Source organism: Drosophila kikkawai, chromosome 3R (genome assembly GCF_030179895.1).
Source record: "Drosophila kikkawai strain 14028-0561.14 chromosome 3R, DkikHiC1v2, whole genome shotgun sequence".
Classification (NCBI taxonomy): domain Eukaryota; kingdom Metazoa; phylum Arthropoda; class Insecta; order Diptera; family Drosophilidae; genus Drosophila; species Drosophila kikkawai.
Window position 1 is genome coordinate 12,875,736 of NC_091731.1, and position 22,193 is coordinate 12,897,928.

A 22,193-nucleotide genomic window follows, 5' to 3' on the forward strand; every position below is an offset into this window, starting at 1 on the left:
ATGGGGGCCTTACAAATAATAAGGAAAATATTTTAAAAGAAGAAATGGGAATAAATGAATGAAAAATCTAAAAAAAAAGCTATTAAAACGTGAGTTATTAACTCGTTCATTAAGGGGGAATATACATCTTAACTTTTAACTATTACAGCCACCAAAAAGTATAAATAAATAAAGCACAAGTTAATCATATAAATTTAGTTTATTGTTTTTCTTTTTCTTGTGTTGTAATTCCGGAATATAAGTATATTACAAAGTCTTATTTGAACTATTTTGCATTATTTGCCTGAATTAAAATTACAATTTCCTTTGCTTCTATATTTTCTTTTCTTTTACATGTATATATACTGAATTTAAAGAAATTCCCGAGGTTATTTGAACTAACCCCATTGGCTGAAATTTATTATAGTTTAATATTTAAAATTTGGAAATTAATTAGCGTTCTAAAAATTGTCAAGTTAAATGAAATACGTAACTAAGTTTCGGTTTTAAGAATATATGTATATCATTATTTAAAGTAATTATTTTTTATAAATGTAAATACACTATTATATACAAAGCACATAAGGATAAAAGAGAGTTCTTGAAGCGTTTGACGTCTCGAGTGAGCAAGGGCCTTGAAAAATCGATCAACTAACTAGAACAGATTCTCGTTAATTCTATTTTAAATGCAAATGCCGTAAACAATATCCAATGGAATGCCTAAACTAAGCATCAAGTGGTGTGTGGGGACTTTCGGTTCGCCTTTATCTACAACTATAACTAAATGCATTCTTTGCATAAATGCGTTAAGGGGGGAGGTCTTGGGATCCGAGACGGTATGTCTGCCTGTCGACTAAAACGTACGCTTCAAACATAGACTTTCCGTTTGCACGTACGAGTGGGGTTATTTGGCACATCGTGGAGTCACTTGAGCACTGGAGTTGCCTGAAATGTTCCTGGCTTCTAGCTAAGTATTTTGACACGGGGTTAGATCGAGCTGGATGTCGAGGATATATAGCCTTAGATGCGGCTTTTCTAACTACAATACGCGTACAGTAATCGTAAATTAATATCGAGTTTGTATTCAAACATTACGTAATCATAAATCGGAATAAAATGGATTTTTAAACGTCATCTACCAATAATCAGCTATAGAGTATTTACAGCATTTAATTTGACACTTTCATTCCCATTGTGTTTTGGCATTGATTCTAGAACGTCTTCAGCATCACTGCAATTTTCAAATCGATCTTTTTAGTGTTTAAATAGTAAGACTTTCAGTGAATTTGGCCGTTTCTGAATCCTTTCGAGTGGCTCTTGGGCTCTTTCGCTTTCGGAGAAATGGCAGTGGTTTACATTCAATTGTATAGTGCCCTAGTTGTAAGTGGTAGTACGTGTATACATATAGGTTTACGCTATCATGCCCACTATGGGGTTATAGAGTTATGCACTAGTTCACATGGTAAATGCATACATGTATATAGCATCTCGGGGAGCGCACATAAACTGCACCCAATCCAATACCGCCGCCCAAACTCAATCGTGTCCTACATTCAGTTACGAATCTAAATAAGTTTTTAAGTACTATTAGAGCCTTGTTATCACTTTCGATTTGTAAGTCGTTTTTGGCGAGGGCAGGTCCACTCAGGGTCGGGGCCGCCACTTCGTTGTTCCTGCATCCCGCTGCACCTGGTTCCTTCACTGGCAAGTCTCTTTCCTAGCTCCTCCTAGATGCGAAAGGATAAAAGTGAGACGTTGCGCTTCAGCAATGTGTGCGGCCGCATCGGTGATCCGTTGCTCGCCGTGTCCACCATGTCCACGCCCATATAGCTGCTGTCCACGGTTCCCCGATCGGCCAGGGTGTGCAGACTCTGCGTGTCATAGTCATAGTTCAAGTCCTGCATAGGCACCACCTCTGGCAGCAGATGTCGCATGTGCGTGGGCGATCGCCTCAGCTTGTATTGATTTCTGTGGGTTAAAAAGGAGAGAAAATTAATAAAGTGGTCAATGTAAATCAGAGATAGACAATAGATAAGACATGCTAGATGGACTTAGATTTACTGGGATGAAATGAATGCTTACTCTGCGTCGCCGTTCTTGCCCAAGTGGTTATTCCTGAAGAGGTCCATAGGAGAAGAGCGCGATGAAAACCAAAATGAGTACACACATTTACAATATCAATTTCAGATGGCTTAGGAATAGCTCAGTATGAAATAATTTAGGAACTATCATAGCTGACTGATAAAAAAATATAATACAACCTTAGCGGAGCTACCACAAATTTTTTAATGGGAATTCTAGTGCCTGCGGTAATAGAAATCAAGAAAATAACCTTGTTTAAATAAGCTTTAAATATTTAAACATTTTCTCTAAATTCTTGTGTTAAATTTAAATTTAATATTTAAAAACAACAAATATTCTTCCTTCCTTCGACTGCCTAAAATTTAATATGGTTACCTCCTGGCTAGACACAAAAAATAGATATATTAAAGGTCAGCTATGCTAGGAGAAGGTCAAAGTTCTTTTGAAAGCCCTCAGACACTGTCAAGCCTCCATTATGCTCTGCATCTATCTCTCGAGGCATGTTATTCACTCGCCGAACACACTAAAGCCGGAAATTCCTGCACTTTCCACCCCCTTCACCGAGAGCAGCGTTAACTGGCCTATTCCTAAGCCTTTCCTAATCGTGCGATGGCATCCTGCTCGGTGCGATTACGTACTTTTTATGCCGGTTCCTATTAAGACTCAAGCAAGGGCACGTGCACATGGACGAGGTGTTGCTTCCGTTGAGGGACTGGCCGTCGTGTCCCTCGTAGCCGCTCAATATGGATCCGTTGGAAGTTATCACATCGCCCTCCAGCTTTACAGCCACTTGAAGCGCCTGCAAAGGGGTGATAGGATTAATTAAGGACATACAGGATGGGTATTCGAATGCCGAGTGGGTGGAGTATAGCGTTGAAAGCAGAGGAACTGTGTCCGTGTAGGTTTTTGGGTGGTGGTGGTGGTCGTGGTGGTGCTGTTGTTCAGTGTGGTACAGTAGCCAGGTGGTGAAGTAGTTTGTGGTGGGAGTTAGTCAAAAATATTGGAATCTGAAAACCGCAATCACCTCGTTGGTCCATAAACTGGACTTGGACATAAACTAAGCTCGCGTTTAGCATTTGATTCGTTTCGTATCGTTTCGTTTCGTTTCGTTAAGTCAAAAGCAACCGAAAATATGCCAAAAAAGAAAATATTTATTTAGGTTTTTTGTTTTTTATTTGAGATTCTCTCGCATTTTGGGCCTGCATTGAATAAATTGTATTACATTAATTGGTTCAAAACATTATTGGTACAATTAGTAAATATTGAAAAAGAAACCGAAGGTGCAAGATCAAGAGTTAGCCAAGTGTGCAGCAAAGTGTCAAGCAGATATATATCAAAACTAAAGCCAAATGAATTAAGCAAATTGTTCGAAGGTACGAGTATGAGACGGAAGAGATGGAAGTTACTCGAGTAGAATATACTTATGTTACGTAAAAAAAGGTTTACAAAATCGTAAACATTATGGTTTGATTCTAGGGTACAGTGAAGCGTTGGTATTATTAGGATACAAAAACTGTAGAGAAAAGCGGTTGACTACCAAAACAGGGAAGCGTACTCGTTCGACTCGAATGAGAATGTACGAGTGACATAGAAGTTAGTAGTAGTTAAAAAATTTTTAAAACAGTCCTCAAGTCTACGGTAATATAAATGGCATGAGTGGCTCGAGCTACTCCCAGCGGATCTCACCTGCATGGCCTGGGCCTCGTCGCGTCGCTCATCCTCGGTATTCATTGTAACAAACCTAAGTACTAACAAGTTCAGCGAGGCGGCCACGATGGCCAGGCCGAACAGTATAAATATCAGTGCAAACATCACGTATTCGGGCTTCCTGTTCAGTGCATTATCCCGCTGCAGGGCTACCATGTCGCCAAAGCCTAAAGGGAAGCAAATAATTAAAGGGATTTATAACATTTTTACAGGCACTAAATAACCTCACCTATTGTGGTTAAAGTAATAAAACAGTAATATACTGAATCGAAGTAGCTCCAGCCCTCAAATCTTGAAAAGGCCGCAGCACCGCCTGCTATCGTCAGCGAACTGAGTGTGGTCACAACACATATAAGGTCCACCTCCGAGGCGACAGTCCGTTTGCAGCGCAGCGAGGTGCGAACCGCTTGGATAACGTAGCTGGCGGAAGATGAAACATACAGTTTAAGGTAAGGTTGCTTATTATAATATATATGTGTATACCTGCTCAGTCTATTCACTCTTTCTCCGATGCTCTGGAACATAACGAGTCCCAGGGGAATCCCCACAATGGCATAGCACATGGTAAAGAGCTTTCCGCCCACCGTGCTGGGCGTCGAGTGTCCGTAGCCTGAAATTATTATGGGGGGAGGGGGGGTCAATCATTGGAGGAGGGCCAAGCCAAGAAGCTCAGTAGGTCGCATTACTCACCTATGGTGGTGAGCACCGTGGTTGCATAATAAAATGCACCGGTGAACTTCCACTGCTGGCCGGCCTTGTGTGATTCCGATTTAAGCACCACAGTCTCCATGACTTTGAAGTCCTCCTGTGATATATTGTATTTGCGTATTATCATGTCCTCGGCATCTGCAAATAGTTGCAAAAAAAAAACACGGCCCACCAGTGTTTATGACGTAAGTCACATGAATCCCAACGCCACCGCCGGTCGTTATATCTCTCAGTTACATGCAATCTTACACTTGGAATAAATTCAAGACTTTATTCTTTAGGGTTTTGGTACAACTTATTTTTTATTCTTTTTTAAAAGAAAAAAAAGGCACGATACAATTTATAATTGAAAAAAGTATCTTTAATAATGACGAAGGAACTGAAAGTCCTGTATCATGTTTCTAAAAACTCAACGTTAAAAAAACATTCGTTTAAGTTCTGAAGGACTTTTAAGGCAGCTCCCTTATTAATGTTATTATTTGAGCTAACAAAACTATAATCAAAATCTTTTCATCTCATATAATTTTTTCCAGTGTATGCCCAAGTGTGTTTGTGCACTTACCTTGCAGCGCCTCCCAACGACGCTTTTCCGTTTCCGATTCGAGGGCGTCAAAGACGGCGGCGCCGACAAGCAAATAGGTAAATGTACACACGATCAAGGATATCGTGCGCACATTTTGTTTCTTCATTCTTCATTTAGGCGAGTATTGGTTCTTGATCGTTGCTTGATGGATGCAGATGCAGATGCGGCATTCAGTGGCGTCGCCTCCGCTTGCGGTACAGCTTGCAGGGCTGGCTACACCTGCCTTCGTCCATAAGGGGGGGTGGTCGGGTCGCCTTCTGTTTATCTCCGGCCCCGTTCCTTTTCTCTCTCAGGAGGACGAACTGCTTAAATTGGGTTAACAACGCGCCCACTCCCACTCTTCGTCGTAGTTTTCGTAGTCTCTGCTTTTTGGCAAACTCACTTAGCACTTTGATTGCATTAAAAATAATATCACTCGGGGGCGTTCACGTTTTTAGTTGGTTAGCTGCTGCTGCTGCTGAGGCGGAGGTGGAGCTGGCGGCAGGTGGCGTTTATTTCTGTCACAGGCCGTGGGCCTCTGTCCTCGTCGCGTTCGTTGCGCCTTCCATGTCCTTGTGTTATTTGTGCTGCATGTACATGTGCATGTGCCAGTGCATGTGCATGTGCGAGTGCTGGCCATGCTGCAATCCTTCATCGGGCGGCGGCAGTGCTCCCAAGGATGCTGCTACTGCTCTCGCTGCTGCTGCTGACGGGCGGCATTTCGCTGTAGTTGTGGCCGCGTCCTTCCTGCGTGGAATGGCTTGAATTAGGTTTTATGGCCTGGGCTAAAAATAGCTCTTGCAACTAATCTGTCATCATCAATATCACAGCCCCAAACAGGAGACACTACACAGACTCCGCGCCCGCTTGGGGGAGCTCAAGCCAACAGGCGGGGTCATTGGTAGAGGGATTTTCTAGGTATTTTACGAAATTCTGGGGGGTTTTTTGTAGGAAATTTGCACTATGCTAAAAATATTACGTATACGCTTTTGGGAATTCCTGAATCGTTTTGTAATTATGAGAATAATAGAAGCATTTAAAAACTCTTCAATCGTGTACCTTTTTAAAATGTTTTCAGGATAAATAATTTAAAGGATATCTGAGATTTAGCTATGTTTTACTATTTCACTTAAAATTAAGACACTCAAAACAGAATTCTTTTAATTTTTGGTTAATTGTGTAACTTAAAGTCCAGCTTTCTACTGGTTGAGTTACTTATGTACCGCCGGAAGTGCTATTATATTGACCCCTGCTGTGTGTACACTTCATCTCACCTTACTCACACACAAGTACCGCACGCAAACATGCAAATAAAAAATTCATTTGCATGTGTCCTTCGCCAATAAGCGTAAGGATTTGTGGACACACTGGCGAAACCGCATTTTGGCAACGTGTGAAGCTGCAAAATCTCAGCTGTAATTGTTGAATAATTCAGTTAACAGGCGGGATAATGAGACGCCGAAAAATGAAAGCTCTCGCGGAGCTATTGTGTGTGTGTGGTGGCCATCTAACGGCAATTTATTGATGAACAATGAGGCAGCATTGCAGCAGTCTCTGTCTCTGAATTATTCAACTGTGTGTGTACATCTCCGAGTGTGTTTGAGCGCGACTGTGTGTGTATGTGTGTGTGTGTGTGTGAGGTTCAAAGCGCGTTGAAGTGTACGCACACAGACACACATGCATGGGCTTTTTTTAATTTATCGAATGAAGTAGCCAAAATGTTGGTCCTTCCTTCGGCGGGGATTGTGTGGGGTGGTTTTCGCCAACCAAAAAGGATGCCGACAATGCCCATGTCCATGGCAGCCCTTAGTTAACTTTTTTGTTAGTTTCCCTGCCCGTGCTGCTGCTGCTGCTGCTTGTTTGTTGTGCTACTTCGCGCAGCTTTTCCCCCTCATCCTGCCCCGTGTGTGTCCTCATTCCTCCACACGTCCTCCCATGCACTGGCAATGACAGTGACACTAGCAAGAGAATTCCCCACTTCCCAGTCCACCACCACATCCCATCCCGACGAGAAGGAGAAGAAAAAAAAAAATGGGGGGTAGGGGACGGGGACGTAGGAGAACAGGACTCTTCTCACATTTGAATTGTTCCATTATGTAAAGCACCACGCACACGCACACATGTGGGTTTCCGCTCCTTGGAGTTAGACGTAATTTGCAGTCGCCGCGCGAATCCTTTGATTTGACCAACGATAATTGCACAAAATGCTGGGCGCCCCACAATTTTTTCACTACCGTAATTTGGCTCCGCTTGGGCCCCACTTGTGTCGCCACTCGGATTCGCATCCGTAATGCTCTCGACTCGACGGCACGGAATGGCGGAAGCTTTGCTCCGGCGCACAACTGTCGGCTGCTGCTGCTGCTCTGCTGGCAGGCAGGGTTGCGAAGGACAATTTATCACAATAATCACAAATATGTATATTTTTTAACCAGAAACCATTATCGCGTCTCGGCGTTGTGCCAGCGTTTTTTAATGAGATTTTTCCTTATTTATAATATATTTTTTTATATTTTAAGTTGCAAACGGAAGCTGCGGCGCGGGCGAAAATTTTTCAAAACTTTCGCATTGCGTGTTGCTTAAATAGATTTTTGGATGCGAAAGCTCATCCTGTGAATTTCTCTCATTGCTAGGACTCTCTCTCTCTCCCTCTCTTGATGTTAACCGGTTGGAAAACCGTAACAAGTTGCTGAGAATCCTGCGTCTTCTGGGTTTGAGTCTCTGCTAATGGGGTTAAGAACTTTGCTGGTTTAAGGACTCTTGGCAACTTTGCTTTAAAAATAAACTGTGAAATGCAAATTTTGTATATATTCTCGTTTAATTTACGTTTTTTTAAAGTTTAAAAAGCCAAAAATATAAATTTCACTGAATTTTGTTAATAAATAAAAAGAAAATTTATATTTCACAGTTCTAAACAGAATCAAAGAAGAAAAAAACGCTTTTTCCTGGACTTAAAAAAATATTGAAATGCTGATTTTCAAAAATATGATAAGGAAATAAAATATATAATAAAATTAATATGATAATTCAGGTATTTAAATCATTTCTGAATTAATATAATGATTTTTGAACTTTTAAAATTGTTAGGCAGTGAAAAGTTTTAAAGTTTATATTAAGCCATACTTTCCCTTAATCGAATATATTATTTATAACAGCTTTATTTTCTTTGTTTTAGAATTCTTTATTAGTTAAAAAAATATAACTGTTTATTAGTAAATATATGTATATTCCATAAAAAGTGTAATGACCACATTTCGCCCCAAGACAACCCATCTGAATAGTATTAGGGAAGCCTTTGCCTGTCGCCTTGACTTACCTAACTCTGCTCAAGCTGAAGCTATTCCTTGGCACAGTGACCCGCTTGTCAGTCAACTGGACTGCCGAGGCCAAATTGGCCCGGAAAGCCTAAAGTATGAAGACAGGACACCAATCTAAAAATCAATTTCCACCATTTAGGGCAAACATGTTTTGTGGCCTGGCCATGAGTTGATAATTAAATGCAGAGCAAGTGTACACTGGCAAATGCGTCAAAGCTTATAACTATGGGAAGTCAGTGCTCCATGGCCTCGGGAGGCAGGACTATGTTGCAGCCGAGGAGGCCGCGTCCGCTCCAGGTCTTCGGCACAAGGATCAGATCCAGCTGCTGCTCGCCGCGCTTGATTTTGAGTTGAACATTCTGGTTTTGCATGTTGCGAACTATTTCACCAATCTGGCCTAGATCTCCTTTGAAATTGTTGCTGTTGACGGAGCCAAAGCGGAGGATAGCATCGCCCACACAAAGTCCCTACGATATAGAATTATGTAATATATACAAAAGAAAATCCCTTTTCTAATTTTCTACTTACAGCTTCTTCTGCGGGGGAATTGGGGCTGACTAGGTTGACCACGACAAAGGCGCGAGCTGGTGCCAAGTTGGATATATTAGCTCCACCGGTGGTTCGATCGCTATCCAAGTCCAGGGCAGAGGCACGGTTCACCAGCTCAGGATCTGTGGTAGCAATTTCACTGTGGTACAAGTTGAGCTGGGTCTGGATTTGGTTCATCAGCTCCTTGTGATCGTTCTGCAGGCAGATGATGGACTGGCGGGCCTGGCGCACCTGATAGATATCGATGTCGTTTCGCGGAAAGCCCTCCAAGTCCACCAGCGGACCACTCATGCCTACATTGTCGTTCTAAAAGAGAAAGCAATTTATTAATGTACTTGGAGTGCCCTTGGATATACATTTTCCCTCGGTCAACCTTTTAGGGTACTAAGTTTAATCTTAATTAGTCAAATTACGATAAATTGTTGTATTTGGATTTCGAAAAGGTACTCAAAAGCTTTGTTATATATTTAATAATAGCGACCTTGAAAACTTTCGGAGTTTTTCCGAAGGAAAATCACGCTCACATTTATTCTCTATATAAATAATAACTTATTATTAATAAGATATAATTAAAATGATTTTAAATTAAATTTTTGTTTATTTAATAATAGCAACCTTAAATACTTTTGGAGGTTTTCTGAAGAAAAACAAAGCTCTCATTTAATTATGAAAAAAGATGTATTAACAAATATAAAAAAAATATTTTATACATCTTAATATAATGAATAAGCTATAATTTTAAAAATTTTACATTCTCAAAATATAATCTATAATAAAAGAGATATATTTTTCTGAAAAGCTTGTCAAATTGTATGTGCAGCTGATATACCCTACAATCAGTATTACAGGGTGTCTGTGTGGATGAATGCGCGACTTTACTTACGGCGGCCAGGATCTGTCCGTGCTTGCTGATCTGTTCCTCCAGCTGCGCCTTGGCGGCCATCAAGCGCTCCAGACGTTCCTTGGTGGTAATCTCTGTGGCCATGACTTCCCGTTCGCTGATATTCGAGTATTTTAAAAAATACAAATTCCTCGTTTGTTTTGCTGTTTGCCTCGCCAACAACAACAAAAAGTACGAGTTCAGCCCTGGTCGCGTGCGGCAGTGTGACCGTATCGCGCAATTGTCAATTTGACCATAAATAATTGTTAAACAATTTTTTTTGGAAAGGGAAAAACAAATTAAGCGAGTAAACACAGAAATTAACAGAAATTGATGAAAAACAGAGTCGCTGGTAACTGTGCGGCTAAGGGGGGCAGCGGCATTCCGACGGATTTCGCGCACTTTACGGAAGGCGACGACGAGAGACCTCGAGAAACCTCACGGCGTTGGTTCGTGTGTGTCTGTGCGAATTGATTACAAAAATAAAGTTATTTCGAGAGGTGTGCGATAAACGCGGCGCCGAGGAGGAGCCAATCGAGAGAGGAGGAGGAGGTAGCACCCAGTACGTAGGCCGCTGCAGCAGCAACTTCGATCCAGTTCGCGCCATTCCATTCCGCCGGCGGGTGCGACGAACGATGTGAGCAGTGGGCCCTTTCCGTTCGGGGGTTTATGCAATGTTCTAGCTCTCGCCCAGGAGAGGGAGAAGCGGGATCGGGGAGAGCCAGAAGGAGAGTTAGTTAGCAGCAACGAGAGGCGGAGCGGAAGGAGGAGGAGGAGTAGTAGCAATCAGAGGCAGAGCGTGTCCAGATGACTGTGACCACCATGGAGGCACCAGTCAAGGCAGCACACCATCACGTCGTCGGGGGCGGCGGCGGAGCGCAACAGCAGGAGGCCCTGGGCGAGGAGGATCCCATTGGCGACGAGATGACCGTTCTGCTGACCAACAAGAACTTTCACTTCGACACGGCCTCGGAGCTGGATGAGCCGTTCGTGGAACTGAAGGAGGGTCACGAGGTGGACATTCAGCCAGCAGGCGGCGTGGAATTTTATACAGAGGACGAACTGCTGGAGGAGCAGCCACATCCGCAAGTCACTTGGCTAAACGACGACGAGATCGAGACCCTGGATCGCGTCACCCTGGACATGGGCAATATGTTCTTCAATCGCGTTGACAGCCAGGACATAATCTATCAGCAGAAGAAGAAGAACATTAAGATGGTGGGAAAGTACATCATGGGCGACGTGCTGGGCGAGGGCTCCTACGGCAAAGTGAAGGAGGCCATAAACTCAGAGGACCTCTGCCGACTGGCAGTCAAGATCCTGACGAAGCGCAAACTGCGGCGGATCCCGAACGGCGAACAGAACGTCACCCGCGAGATCCATCTCCTCAAGCAGCTAAAGCACCCGAACGTGGTGGAACTGATGGACGTGCTGTACAACGATGAGAAGCAGAAGATGTACCTGGTGATGGAGTACTGTGTCGGCGGGCTGCAGGAGATGGTCGACTACCAGCCGGACAAGCGAATGCCGCTGTTCCAGGCGCACGGCTACTTTCACCAGCTTGTGGACGGCTTGGAATACCTGCACAGCTGCCGGGTGATACACAAGGACATCAAGCCGGGCAACCTGCTGCTCTCCCTCGACCAGACCCTAAAGATCTCCGACTTTGGGGTGGCAGAGCAACTGGATCTCTTTGCGCCAGACGACACTTGCACCACGGGCCAGGGATCGCCCGCTTTCCAGCCGCCAGAGATTGCCAACGGACACGAGACCTTTGCCGGCTTCAAGGTGGACATCTGGAGCAGCGGAGTGACACTGTAAGCATGATACTTAGCACCCTGTAATCCTATATTTTATTCTATGTCTATGTCGCAGCTACAACCTGGCTACTGGACAATATCCCTTTGAGGGTGACAACATTTACCGGCTGCTGGAGAACATAGGCCGAGGACAGTGGGAGGCACCCGATTGGCTTTACGAGCTGGATCCCGACTTTGCCAGACTCATTCTGGGCATGCTGCAGGCTGACCCCAGCCAACGGCTCTCGCTCCAGGAGATTCGGCATGACACGTGAGTGGCAAAGACCTTCTGTGGTGGATTTATTAATGGTTGATGGCAAACTTTCAGATGGTTTATGTCTGCACCGCTGGTGACCGGCCCACCGATACCCATTCCCCCGCTGAAGGGCGACAAGTACCGCAGTTCAACTGTGGTGCCTTACCTGGAGGCATACCACTACGGCGATCAGGACCAGGAGGATGTCTACTTTACAGAGCACGACGTTAACCGTGGGTTTTGATTTAGTGGAAGAAGTGAAAGGACTCTCTCTAATATAATTTTCTTTTTATTTTGCAGAGGAGCTAGCCCGGCAAGCGCAAGCCGCTGCCTCGGAGATTCGGTCCAAGCAGTCGGCGGCGGCCCAAGCCGCTTGCCACACCTATGAGCCACCTTCTACTAGTGCCGCCGCCGCCGCTGCTGGTGCTTCCTTCTCCGGACATTCACTGGGCAATGGAAGCATGGAGGAGGCACCGGTTAAGAAGAAAGGATCAGCGCTAAAGCGCCGGGCCAAGAAGCTAACCTCCTGCATCTCCGTGCGCAAGCTGAGCCACTGCCGGACATCGTAGGCGCCGCCGCCACCAAACTAGAAGCTAAGAGTAATCGAAAGTAATAACTTTGTTAACAAATTGTGAGCAACATTTTGGTTTTGTTTTCCCCGTTTTTGTTGTCCTACATTCGCCAAGTATTTGTAACCATAGAACCTATGTAGGCGAGCCAGGAGCAGCCCAGGATATTGCCGAATCAGCACAAAACTCAAAGTCAAAGCTGATGGTTGGAATGGGCAGTCTGTTGGTTGACACGAAAGCTATATATCCATGTGACAATACTGTGTATTATATGAAGCGTAAAATGAAAGCGTAAATTAGTCGTTAATATATGATGATGTACTGAAGGCGGCAGGGGATCGCTGGAGGAGCAGGATGGTGCATCCTTTTGCACACACATAAAGAAACATGTTCAAGGAAATTTGTTGTTGGCTTCGTTATATTCTAAACTACATAAACACGAGATGCGATTTTCAGGCGCCGACGGTACAATAACTGCTGGACAGTATTTGCAAGGCCTAGGTTGACATTTTAATTTTTACAAAACCAATGAAACGAAAATAAAAGAAATCCGTTGAAGATCAATTACCAAACATTGCATTTAGTTTGCTCCACACACACACACACACACACACACCCTTCCATACACACATTAGGCTAGCTAACTACAGAGGCTTAATCTAGTTCCACGATCTCCAGCCGGGCCGTGGGATCCGGCTCGGATTGCCCTGCCATCAGCTCGCCCATGATAAACATCTGGTGGTAGTGGTGGCCCAGCGTGGACAGTTTCCGTTGCATCAGGTGACGCAGCGTGTCCACATACTGGGGCGGCACTCTGGCCATCGGCGTGTTTGTATTCCGCCAGTGCAGGCCATTGTTGTCCACATGGAACAGAGCCGGCGAGGGCACGTGATCCTTAAGGTAGTTCCAGATGCACTCGCGCAGCAGTAGGGCAATCTGGAAAGGGAAAATATAATAATAAGCTGCTTAGAAGAGGAAACTTCTTAAAAAACCCCACCTCTGCCGACTCAAAGTGATCGATAATGAGATGCAGGTTGGTCAGTGGCGGTGGTATTAGTTGGCTCATGGCCAGCAGCTGCAGCATCTTCTTGGTGCAGAGCATCAGTTCATCGTTGGCCGATGTGGGCTGGTATTTATTCACTAAAAAAATGGGTTTTTGTTAAAGAAAAAATAATAAGATATTTATAAACCGTAAGCTCACCATTTTTACCCCGCCAGTGATGCAGACAGGTGGCGCAGAGTGCCCTTAGCAGCACTGAGGAGTAGCAGAGGGCCGGCCTGTGGGCTGCTATCAATCCCAACACCGCCCACAGCACGGGGGAGGTGATGAACGCTCTCCGAATTTGCATGTCCCGCTCCATGGTGACCTTGGTGAACTCCTCGTCCGGAAAGGGCAGACCATTGTACATGACATCCGTGGAGACCAGCTCGACCAGCAGCAGCGAGACCAACGAGTAGCCCTCCACGTTATTCGGCTTCTCCAAATCCGCACAGCAGGCATTCAATGCCTTTAGATATAGAGCCTGCTTTTCCGCATCGCAGCTTCGCTCGTTGGAGGGCAGGACAGGTCTTAAACCACGCCCAATAATACCGGAATGCAGCACAGATCGATTGGAGTTGGCGCCGGAGCTAGTGTGCAGGTTTTGCAGGATGAGCAGCTCTTGCTCTGGTATCTTCAACTCATCCAGTTCGTATTCCTCAAGCTGGCCCAGCAGGTGACCGTGATAGAAGAGGGCACCTTCCACAAGTTCACGCAGGCAAATAGTTCGAGCAATCTTACGAGCAGAACACTGGCGCTGCAGCAGGTTATAAGAGCGATGCGAGGCTGCAGCACGGCGGATTACAGCTGTAAGAAAGGATTGTTTACATAGGATACAAAATATAAGCTTTACTTTTTAGCTTTTAACTTACTCCTCTCAGTGAGCCCCACAAAAAAGTACTTTACACTGAGGACGGCTAGCTTTAGAACCATGGGAGTCCGCAGCACATTCGTGCGGCTGCCCGCCTCAATGTTGTTTAGTAAATCCACAATTAGATGAGCCAAACGCATACGGGTGGCGTCCTCATCCTCTACCTTACTCTCGCCTGCTTCCAGCTTTGGTCGCTTGCCGTATTCCTTGCCATTGCACATGTCATTGCTGTTGTTGTTGTTATTGTTTGATTGTTGCGCTTTAAATTTCTGGGCACTATGCTCGGCCGCATCCCTGTCCATTTTGAGAACCAATTTATTGACGGTACAATCAAAGATTTGAATGATTTTGGGCAGACATTCATTGAGAGCCTGATTAAGTTGCTGCGCCTTGATATAGGGAGCCACATTCTTGCTCTTGTGCATCCTAAAACAGATTCATGAGATATAAATAATTGAAAGAGATTATTTACTGCTTACTTGGCCAGTATGTTGAGGTTGGAGAACGTGTTGAATGCCTCTGTTGGTGTGCCCGGTGGCACTGGCAAGCGACTGTTAACCTGCACATGTAAAGTAATGTCCTCCAGGACCATTTTGAAGCCTGGGGTAAATCCAGGAAAGTTGACCATGCCACTTTGGCCACCCAGCAGACGGATAAGAGCACCAATACCATTGGGATTCTGGGCATACGATTTCCTTAGCAGTTGCGATATGGTTTGGTAGTATATGTGAGGATGCTGGGAGGCTACAATACGATTTTTATACCCATTTGTTATTATATAATTATTGTTTATACTCACAGACCACCAGCAGCAATCGAACTGCCGTCTGCTGCTCAAAGAGATTGGTGCTGAGGCAGCTTTTCCAGAGCATGTACTTGGTTTCCTCATAGGCCAGGTCCGCCAGCAGCGGGAAATTGCGCTGGTTGAGCACCCACTGCTCCAGCTCTTGCATGGAGTTGTCTAGAAAATCCTGGCACCAAGTAAATTTCTCGGCCAACCTGGCGGCCGTGATAAGCAGCGTGGCTCCATGCTCGTTCAGCCTTAGGACGGCGTTGTTAAGTGTGGGCTGCATGTCGGCGAACATCTTGTTGCTCAGCCAGAGCGGCGACTTTTGCACAATTACCTCGCTCATGTCCTCCGAGTCTAAAAGAAAAAGAATTTTAAGTTAAAAGCCCTATTTCTCCCTGACAAATACTAACAAATTTCCACAAGAACATTGACCAAGCTCTGGAGAATCGCATCCGAATAGTTGGTGGTGATCAGCAGGAACGGAACTACAGCCACATCAAGTGACTTCTTGGGCGCAAATCCCTCCCTTAGCATCTCTCGGAAGGCAGCCCTAAGGTGCTGCTCGTGGCATGAGGTCATGTAGTCCAGGATACCCGCTTCAGAGTCAAGATGACACCGGTAATCATCCACGAATCGCTTAATGCCACACTGCAGGATCTGCATGATGATCTTGTAGGGAAAGCAGCCGCCCAGCCTGGCCACAATCCAGTCAAAGGTCATGGGGAAACGATGAAAGGCGTTTAGCATGATTTCCACACAGGCCTCCTCCTCCGGCTGGGTCAGCTTGCGGAAACAACTGTTGATGAGGGTCATCAGACCGTGCATGGCGCTGCACTCCAGCCAGTAGTTGCAGCTGGCCGTGATGGTCATACGTCGCTGGGTGTACTTGTCCGAGAGCTTTGCCACCAGCTCCAGGCTCCAGTTGGCAATGAGCGGCGACCAGGCCGGTGGGCCCTTCCACACCAAGCTCTGCAGCGCCGTCTTTACGATGTTGAAGCTCTCGTAATCCGGAGCACGCGCCTGTTGCTGCCGGTTCCCGGCCTGCTTCACCTGCGACACCGGCATCCCGGTCTTCGGATCCGCCATCTCTGGCGACACATACAGCTGAACGCTGATCTCCGCTAGCAAGGCGAAGTACTCAAATACAATGTCCCGCGTGGCAGGCAGCTCCTCCAGAAAGCCCAACCTGGAAGAGTTCAAGAGTTGTTTACTATGCTCCGGGAACGAAAATAACTACGGCGGCTACTGACGCTAGCTTGATGAGACTGGGATTGGTGAGCAGCTGGGGATTGCTGTGGCCATTGCTCACTGTTTCTATAAAGTGCTTGAGCTGATCCAACAGATTCTGGCGCAGCATTTCTGTTTTCTTGGCATCGGATGCAAAATAAGTCGGCTAAAAGGTAGGAGGAAACAGTGTGACCAGGCGGCACTGTAACCACCAAAACCAAGTACTAAAAAAGAACGCAACTACGGTCTTACAGCAGTAAGAGCAGAAAAATTTTAAATTTATTTGCTTTAATAAGTTTATTAGCTTTATTTGTTTTGTAGCGGATTTTATTAAAAAGTTATTATATAATTAAAGGCCATTATTATGCTTTGTTGCCGCAATTTCGGCCCACAGCGTCTGTGTCATCCTTTGTTCGGCTGCATCCGAATCCTCAGGGGACATTTTGTTAAGTAAGGACTCCCAGTAAGCGAAAATTGGTCTGGAAAAAGCAGTCTTTTGCTGATGTTCCACCTCTTTTAACGGTGACAATTCTTCTCTTTTTTCTTTGCTTTTTCCAATCTGTATTAGATATATATACAAATAACAGAAATAATAATAATATAAGTATATTAAGCTTACGGATGAGTACATATCTTCGGTCCAATTAGAGAGATACTTGTCCAGGTCCTTGGCATCCTCAGTTAAGCAACTTATATCTGTTTCCAATCGGGAGCCCGCCTCTTCGTACTCATAAGGTTCATCCTGCGTGGATTCGCTGTCTTCCCTCGCAACGGGATTGAATGTGGTTCTTGGTCTCCTGAAATAAGTTAAAAGTAAGATAACATTTGGAGACATTTTAAAGCAACCTACGCCCTCTCTCTCACATCCTTGGGCAAGAAAGCCAAGTGGGAGGCAAACCGCCACTCGCTGTCGACTCCGTTCTTTTTCGTTGTTCTGCAGTAATATCTGTGGCTGTCCCGCAACGACTTCCAGGCTGTTTTGCAACTAATGACTGTAACGTAAATGTGTATATAATATTTATTTGGATTTCTAAGTCTTATAGACAGACTTACAGTCTTTATTTAGGGCCGCAGCTACGCTCTCCCAAGCCCTTTTTAAATAGAATCCATCGAAATGTCTTTTGTCTCTTATGTCCCACAAAATGGGCCGAGAATGAACCTGCTGGATTAACAGGACCTTTTCTTCATATACGAACGATCGAGTATGTTTTGTGCGTGGCCTTTTTAGTCCTTGCATTATTTTTATTTTCGCCTATTTGATGCTTTAATTTATGAGAATTAATAAACGTTTTAGCTAGCGAAACAATTGTTTATCTTTTGCTAGCGGCGTAGTGTGACCAGGTCTTCTAAAGTCTAGGCTTTTTAGGCGGCGATTTCCTTGGATAATTCTAAGAAATCGGAAGTTCCTTGACAAGGAACTCTAAGGATTATAAATATATATTATATTACTCTTAAAATTCCTAAAAAAGCATAAAATAAAAGTAGCTGCAAGTGAAAATTGTAGCTAATGAAAATACAGTCGATAACTCTATTCAATATCTGGCCAATGCTGCCCATTGTTGGCTACAGGCGTTATTTTTGAATTCGTATTCCAGTCAATAAAATCACACATAAACAATCGAAATGCGTTAATTATCGTAAATGCATTTCATTAACCGTTACTCGCCAGTCTTTATGACCAAACTTTGCATGTGAATGAAAACTAGTTTGTGTCAGCTGAAAAAGTAAATTAAATACAACCAATATATTATAAACCCCTTAATTGAATTTTTATTAAAACAAAAAATTTACTGTCTCTTCACATGCAAATCACCGGATTTGCCGGATCAACGCAGTGCAGATTATATTATTCCCCCGCCGAAAGCTGGAAGGCTACCAAATTGCCCGACTTGGGACGCACAGATCCATCAATTAATGTTAGTTAGCCGATTCGTTCGGTTTCTGTGTCAACCAGCTGACCTTGATATATTTTCACGATGGCCGATCAATGTTCAAACACGAACCACCACCGAGCGCCTTGCGCAATTTCTAATGTCTCTCTTGTTTTTATATATGCGTACTAAACCCCATCGTCTACTCTTCGTCTCACCATTCCATCTTCATTCCATTGACGCCAGCTTCCTCGGATCGAGTTGGCTGGCTGCTGATCGATTTGCTACGAATCTGGTTGTGGGGCTGTTGACAAATGTGGTCGAAATGATGCTGATGCTGATGCTGGGGATGTCCAGTTGCTGTGTTAATTTAACGTTTTATTGTTTTCAATACTTTTCTAAATCTCCGGAGATGGCATTAAATTCAAATTGGCAGGTGTATTGAACGGGTTTCAAGCTATAATCGTTGGGTTTTGGGCAGGGCCAGTTTTGCGGGAGAATGACTTGTATTGGACTTTGTTATTCTTGGCCGGTTGCCTTTTCTTTTTTTTTTGGTATTTCACACTTTCGATTGCATTGCCTCAGACTGAAATTCCAAGTAAATGTAAAAACGATGAGAATGATTTGCAGAATCGGAAAATACCACTTGACTTAACCGTTATTTAATAATCTAAACAGCAATAACAATGGTGGGAACACACTGCAAGAAGTAAGTAGGAGTTTTAAAAAATGTAAAGGTAAGACAATTTAATTGTTTTTAATAGAATATCATTAAAATAAATCAAATATATTGAAGATTAAGATAAAAATTTTATACTTTTGATCAATTTTGAGAAAGGTAACAAACTTTATGAAGCCGAAATTTGTATTTGTTTGTTATAGGATCATGACAAGGCATCAAAAAACGATCGAAACTAAGGAAAAAAGCATTAATTTGAGATAGGAATTATTATAGGAATTATAAGTTTAACAAATTAGCATTAGAAATTTAAAATATTAAGAAATAAATATGTTGGCCCAATTTTAGACAATTTTAACTATGTAACCCCTTATAAAATTTATTTGATTTTATAGTTAACATTATACTTCAGTGTTAAAAATTCTTTATATAAATACTTTTATATTTTATAGAGTTATTAATTGTTGATCATCTACACAAACATTTCTTCTATCAAATATAATCAAAAATAAATTAAAAATCAGCCAACTAAACATTTTAGAAACTAGATTATTAGCTACAAATTTTCGCTGAGTGATGCACCCCTGTGGCAATTGCATCTTCGAGGGCTATTGAGACTTTGGCAACGCGAAATCAACGCATCAATCATCCGACGTTGCCCAACAACTGGGAGGTGCAGCCCCAAGTGGCTTTGACTGGGAGTAAGTGCAGCCTAGCCACAGATTTGCCAGCTCCTCATCAGTGCCCATTACCCAGACTCCGAGGTAGAATTCCTCCCTTGACGCTTGTTCCGATCGCTTTTGGTAATTTGATGATCTTCACGAGAGCTGCAACCTTGAACTCGGGTTTTTTATAGTATCGCCATGCTCGGATAAGGCCAGTAGTACTAACGAGAGACCAAAATAAAAACAAGCGCCACATAGAGTCACAAAAACACTCCCGAACAATGGACTTGGCCGGCGATCGACAACACCCACCAGATGCTGGCCAAAATTGGACGCGGACCATCTGCGTGGCATCATTAAGATCGTCACCTGGCGACGCGTCGTGTGATTGGGAGTTGAATTAAAGTCAATGTTTCTGGGCCGAAGGTTGTGCCATTAAGCATAAGCAGCGTCTGCTCGCAAAAAAAAAAAACAACATTACTTTGAGCAGCCGAAGCCCCGAAGCCACAAAAAGTCATTGTACTCTCAGCCAGGGAATGATCACCGGAAGAGCCAAGAAACCGGACGGATCCGGCCATTGATTCAAAATTTATTTAGGTCCGATTGTTGGCCAGCATAAGAGGATAAACGAAACATGTGCCAAGTTCCTTCAACTTACTGGAATGCATAATTTAAGGCAGGGTTTTAACTCAGGTGAGTAATTAATTGTTATAACAATGCACTTTTGGTGAAGTGGGGAAAAATTAAACAAACAACCCTTTAAGCTTAAATATTTACCCTTTAAAAAATATTTAAAAAATTAGTATATTATTTTATTCATTAATGATTAATTCAAATAATAAATACTACAAACCTATTAGACTCAACCCCATTTATTCCTAGATGGGTAATTATCTAAAAAGAGCAAAAATTGCAATAGCTCCATGCAAACTCTTAATAATACTTTGGCAGATTGGGTTAAAATTTGGATATTTTATGCAAATTTTTATTTGCAAACTCAAGGCCAGGTTTTGTGGTTTTTTTTTTCTGTGCTGTTTGGTTTACATAAATTATATGATAAGGTGGGGCAAGCATGCACATTAAGAAATTTCGAAACACAAATTTGTAAAAAGAATTTGCTGACACCAAAACCGACTTTACTCTTTTGAATGGAAATTTGCCAACGAATATGGTTGTAAAGCACTTTAAAGTTTAAACAGATTCTACAACAAACAAAAACTATATATATTCGTTTATCGTAAAATGACCGAAATGTGGAAATTTTCCGACAGAATCTACCATTCGGGAACTTGCCTGACCCTATACGGCATTTCCTGGTTTTTTTACATGAGATAATGACCAATTCAATAGGTTTTCCTCTAGTCATTCGGCCACTAGAAAAGCCCTTGACAAAGATTGTATTTGAAACCTCCGCCCAATATGGATGACGCGTGTTTCGGATCTGTTAGATGGGATCAGCTAAGGGCTACCAGCCAAGTCATGCATATTCATCGGCTCCCCCGCTAACTGTTTGCACATGTTAATATGGCGAAGCCAGCTAGATACGTGTTTCGGTTAGAATTCCGCAAAAAGATCTTGTACGCGGCGGCCATGTAGCGAACTTTGAGATGAAAAAAATGCAAATGTTTGCTTTGTTGCATTGCTTGGGTTTTCTCAGTCGAAAAATGCACTGAAACTGTCATATAATATGGTGAGATTTTTAACAGGTAAATTAGAATAAATGTAAGTATTTTGGGGTTGTTAATAGGGGACCCCATTTATAACGCTATCAAAGTTCGATCCGGTTGCGGTTGGCAAACCTCTATTATAATTGTCGAGTAAACGTAAGGTGCACACAGGTAATATGTGGTATCTGGTACGATAGGTCACTCTCCACACTGTACGTATACGTAATGTCCTCATGGCAAATATCAAGTATACGCCAGGCTGGCTGCAGTAGCCAAGGCATCCCATTAGGGTGCGTTATTTGTTTCACAAGTTCACGGCGCATTTTCGCCGTTTATTCATCACCACCGATGATGGCAAATAGAGAAGAGCCGAAATGTCTTGGAGCACTATAAATATTTAAGAGCCCCAAGAGACAAACTGGTTTCCGAGCATCAGTCCACTGCCGCAGCCATCTGCTTCTTTTGTCCAAATACATATTCAAACAAATGTCTGCGATTTGGGTTTGCCTTTTCTCTGCTCTCCCCACACTGAAAAATATATAGACTTTACAAATATTTAATTGCTAGGTAAAGTTTAGCTCGTGTAAGGATAAATTCTTTTAAACTAAGCTTTCTAATACCTTTTGCAAGTTAATAATTCATTTTGAACATTCAATGTTTAATTCTTATACATACATTATAACAAAAAGTTAAAGAGAAAATGTAAGATATATAGGGATTGTATTGAAGTATTTATTAGTTATTAAAGAAACATTATAGGCTTTTAGTTGGTAAGGCTTTTGTTTTAACAAAGTTTTAACAAAAGGCAGGGCCTGGTCAGGGGTTAATTAACGGATTTCTTTCCAGAACTTTGAACAGTGCAATCATCACTGCTAAAGGCGGAGTAAAAATACCCGCACCGATATTTAGATTGGCGGCAATTAGCGCCGCACTTGGGCATGTGGGTGCAAAGGCAGGTGCGAAAGCCCAGAGATGCCGC

The 22,193-nt window shown here is 43.3% G+C and overlaps 5 protein-coding genes and 1 long non-coding RNA gene across 10 annotated transcripts; 2 read left to right on the forward strand and 4 right to left on the reverse strand.

Moving 5' to 3' along the window:
• Window positions 1–236: 236 nt before the first annotated feature.
• Task6 (TWIK-related acid-sensitive K[+] channel 6) lies at window positions 237–7,383 on the reverse strand. Of its 2 annotated transcripts, none has more exons than XM_070287523.1 (9): window positions 7,157–7,383; window positions 5,039–5,785; window positions 4,459–4,614; window positions 4,252–4,378; window positions 3,998–4,188; window positions 3,748–3,935; window positions 2,700–2,860; window positions 2,062–2,094; window positions 237–1,947 (listed from the first exon to the last, which is right to left on the reverse strand). In XM_070287523.1, exons 2-9 carry the CDS (start codon window positions 5,163–5,165, stop codon window positions 1,707–1,709), a joined length of 1,224 nt encoding a protein of 407 aa, XP_070143624.1. In that variant the 5' UTR covers window positions 5,166–5,785; window positions 7,157–7,383; the 3' UTR covers window positions 237–1,706. The 2 variants fall into 2 exon arrangements, with proteins under 2 accessions (XP_070143624.1, XP_017021400.1); XM_017165911.3 differs by having other exon boundaries at window positions 7,116–7,383.
• Window positions 3,172–9,022, forward strand: LOC138929025 (uncharacterized). Of its 2 annotated transcripts, XR_011445448.1 has the most exons (4): window positions 3,172–3,434; window positions 3,981–4,217; window positions 8,492–8,836; window positions 8,883–9,022. It is a non-coding gene; the product is annotated as an uncharacterized lncRNA (long non-coding RNA). The 2 variants fall into 2 exon arrangements; XR_011445447.1 differs by lacking the exon at window positions 8,492–8,836 and having other exon boundaries at window positions 8,883–9,015.
• Window positions 8,500–10,012, reverse strand: LOC108074081 (26S proteasome non-ATPase regulatory subunit 9). Its single transcript, XM_017165960.3, has 3 exons — window positions 9,785–10,012; window positions 8,881–9,207; window positions 8,500–8,819 (listed from the first exon to the last, which is right to left on the reverse strand). Exons 1-3 carry the CDS (start codon window positions 9,884–9,886, stop codon window positions 8,586–8,588), a joined length of 663 nt encoding a protein of 220 aa, XP_017021449.1. The 5' UTR covers window positions 9,887–10,012; the 3' UTR covers window positions 8,500–8,585.
• Window positions 10,013–10,044: 32 nt separating this feature from the next.
• On the forward strand, window positions 10,045–12,969 carry Lkb1 (Lkb1 kinase). 2 transcript variants are annotated; one of them, XR_011445446.1, is made up of 5 exons: window positions 10,045–11,598; window positions 11,657–11,851; window positions 11,909–12,069; window positions 12,137–12,467; window positions 12,538–12,969. XR_011445446.1 is itself a non-coding variant. In XM_017165959.3 (4 exons), exons 1-4 carry the CDS (start codon window positions 10,589–10,591, stop codon window positions 12,403–12,405), a joined length of 1,635 nt encoding a protein of 544 aa, XP_017021448.1. In that variant the 5' UTR covers window positions 10,046–10,588; the 3' UTR covers window positions 12,406–12,969. The 2 variants fall into 2 exon arrangements, 1 of the variants encoding a protein (XP_017021448.1); XM_017165959.3 differs by having other exon boundaries at window positions 10,046–11,598; window positions 12,137–12,969.
• A 33-nt stretch (window positions 12,970–13,002) lies between these two features.
• On the reverse strand, window positions 13,003–16,523 carry omd (integrator complex subunit 5 omd). Its single transcript, XM_017165958.2, has 8 exons — window positions 16,356–16,523; window positions 15,516–16,291; window positions 15,115–15,459; window positions 14,795–15,059; window positions 14,317–14,741; window positions 13,607–14,251; window positions 13,403–13,545; window positions 13,003–13,341 (listed from the first exon to the last, which is right to left on the reverse strand). Exons 1-8 carry the CDS (start codon window positions 16,460–16,462, stop codon window positions 13,060–13,062), a joined length of 2,988 nt encoding a protein of 995 aa, XP_017021447.1. The 5' UTR covers window positions 16,463–16,523; the 3' UTR covers window positions 13,003–13,059.
• Window positions 16,524–16,642: 119 nt separating this feature from the next.
• Window positions 16,643–17,698, reverse strand: LOC108074061 (uncharacterized). Of its 2 annotated transcripts, none has more exons than XR_011445306.1 (4): window positions 17,386–17,692; window positions 17,179–17,324; window positions 16,952–17,129; window positions 16,643–16,891 (listed from the first exon to the last, which is right to left on the reverse strand). XR_011445306.1 is itself a non-coding variant. In XM_017165933.3 (4 exons), exons 1-4 carry the CDS (start codon window positions 17,567–17,569, stop codon window positions 16,682–16,684), a joined length of 714 nt encoding a protein of 237 aa, XP_017021422.1. In that variant the 5' UTR covers window positions 17,570–17,698; the 3' UTR covers window positions 16,643–16,681. The 2 variants fall into 2 exon arrangements, 1 of the variants encoding a protein (XP_017021422.1); XM_017165933.3 differs by having other exon boundaries at window positions 17,183–17,324; window positions 17,386–17,698.
• Window positions 17,699–22,193: the final 4,495 nt, after the last annotated feature.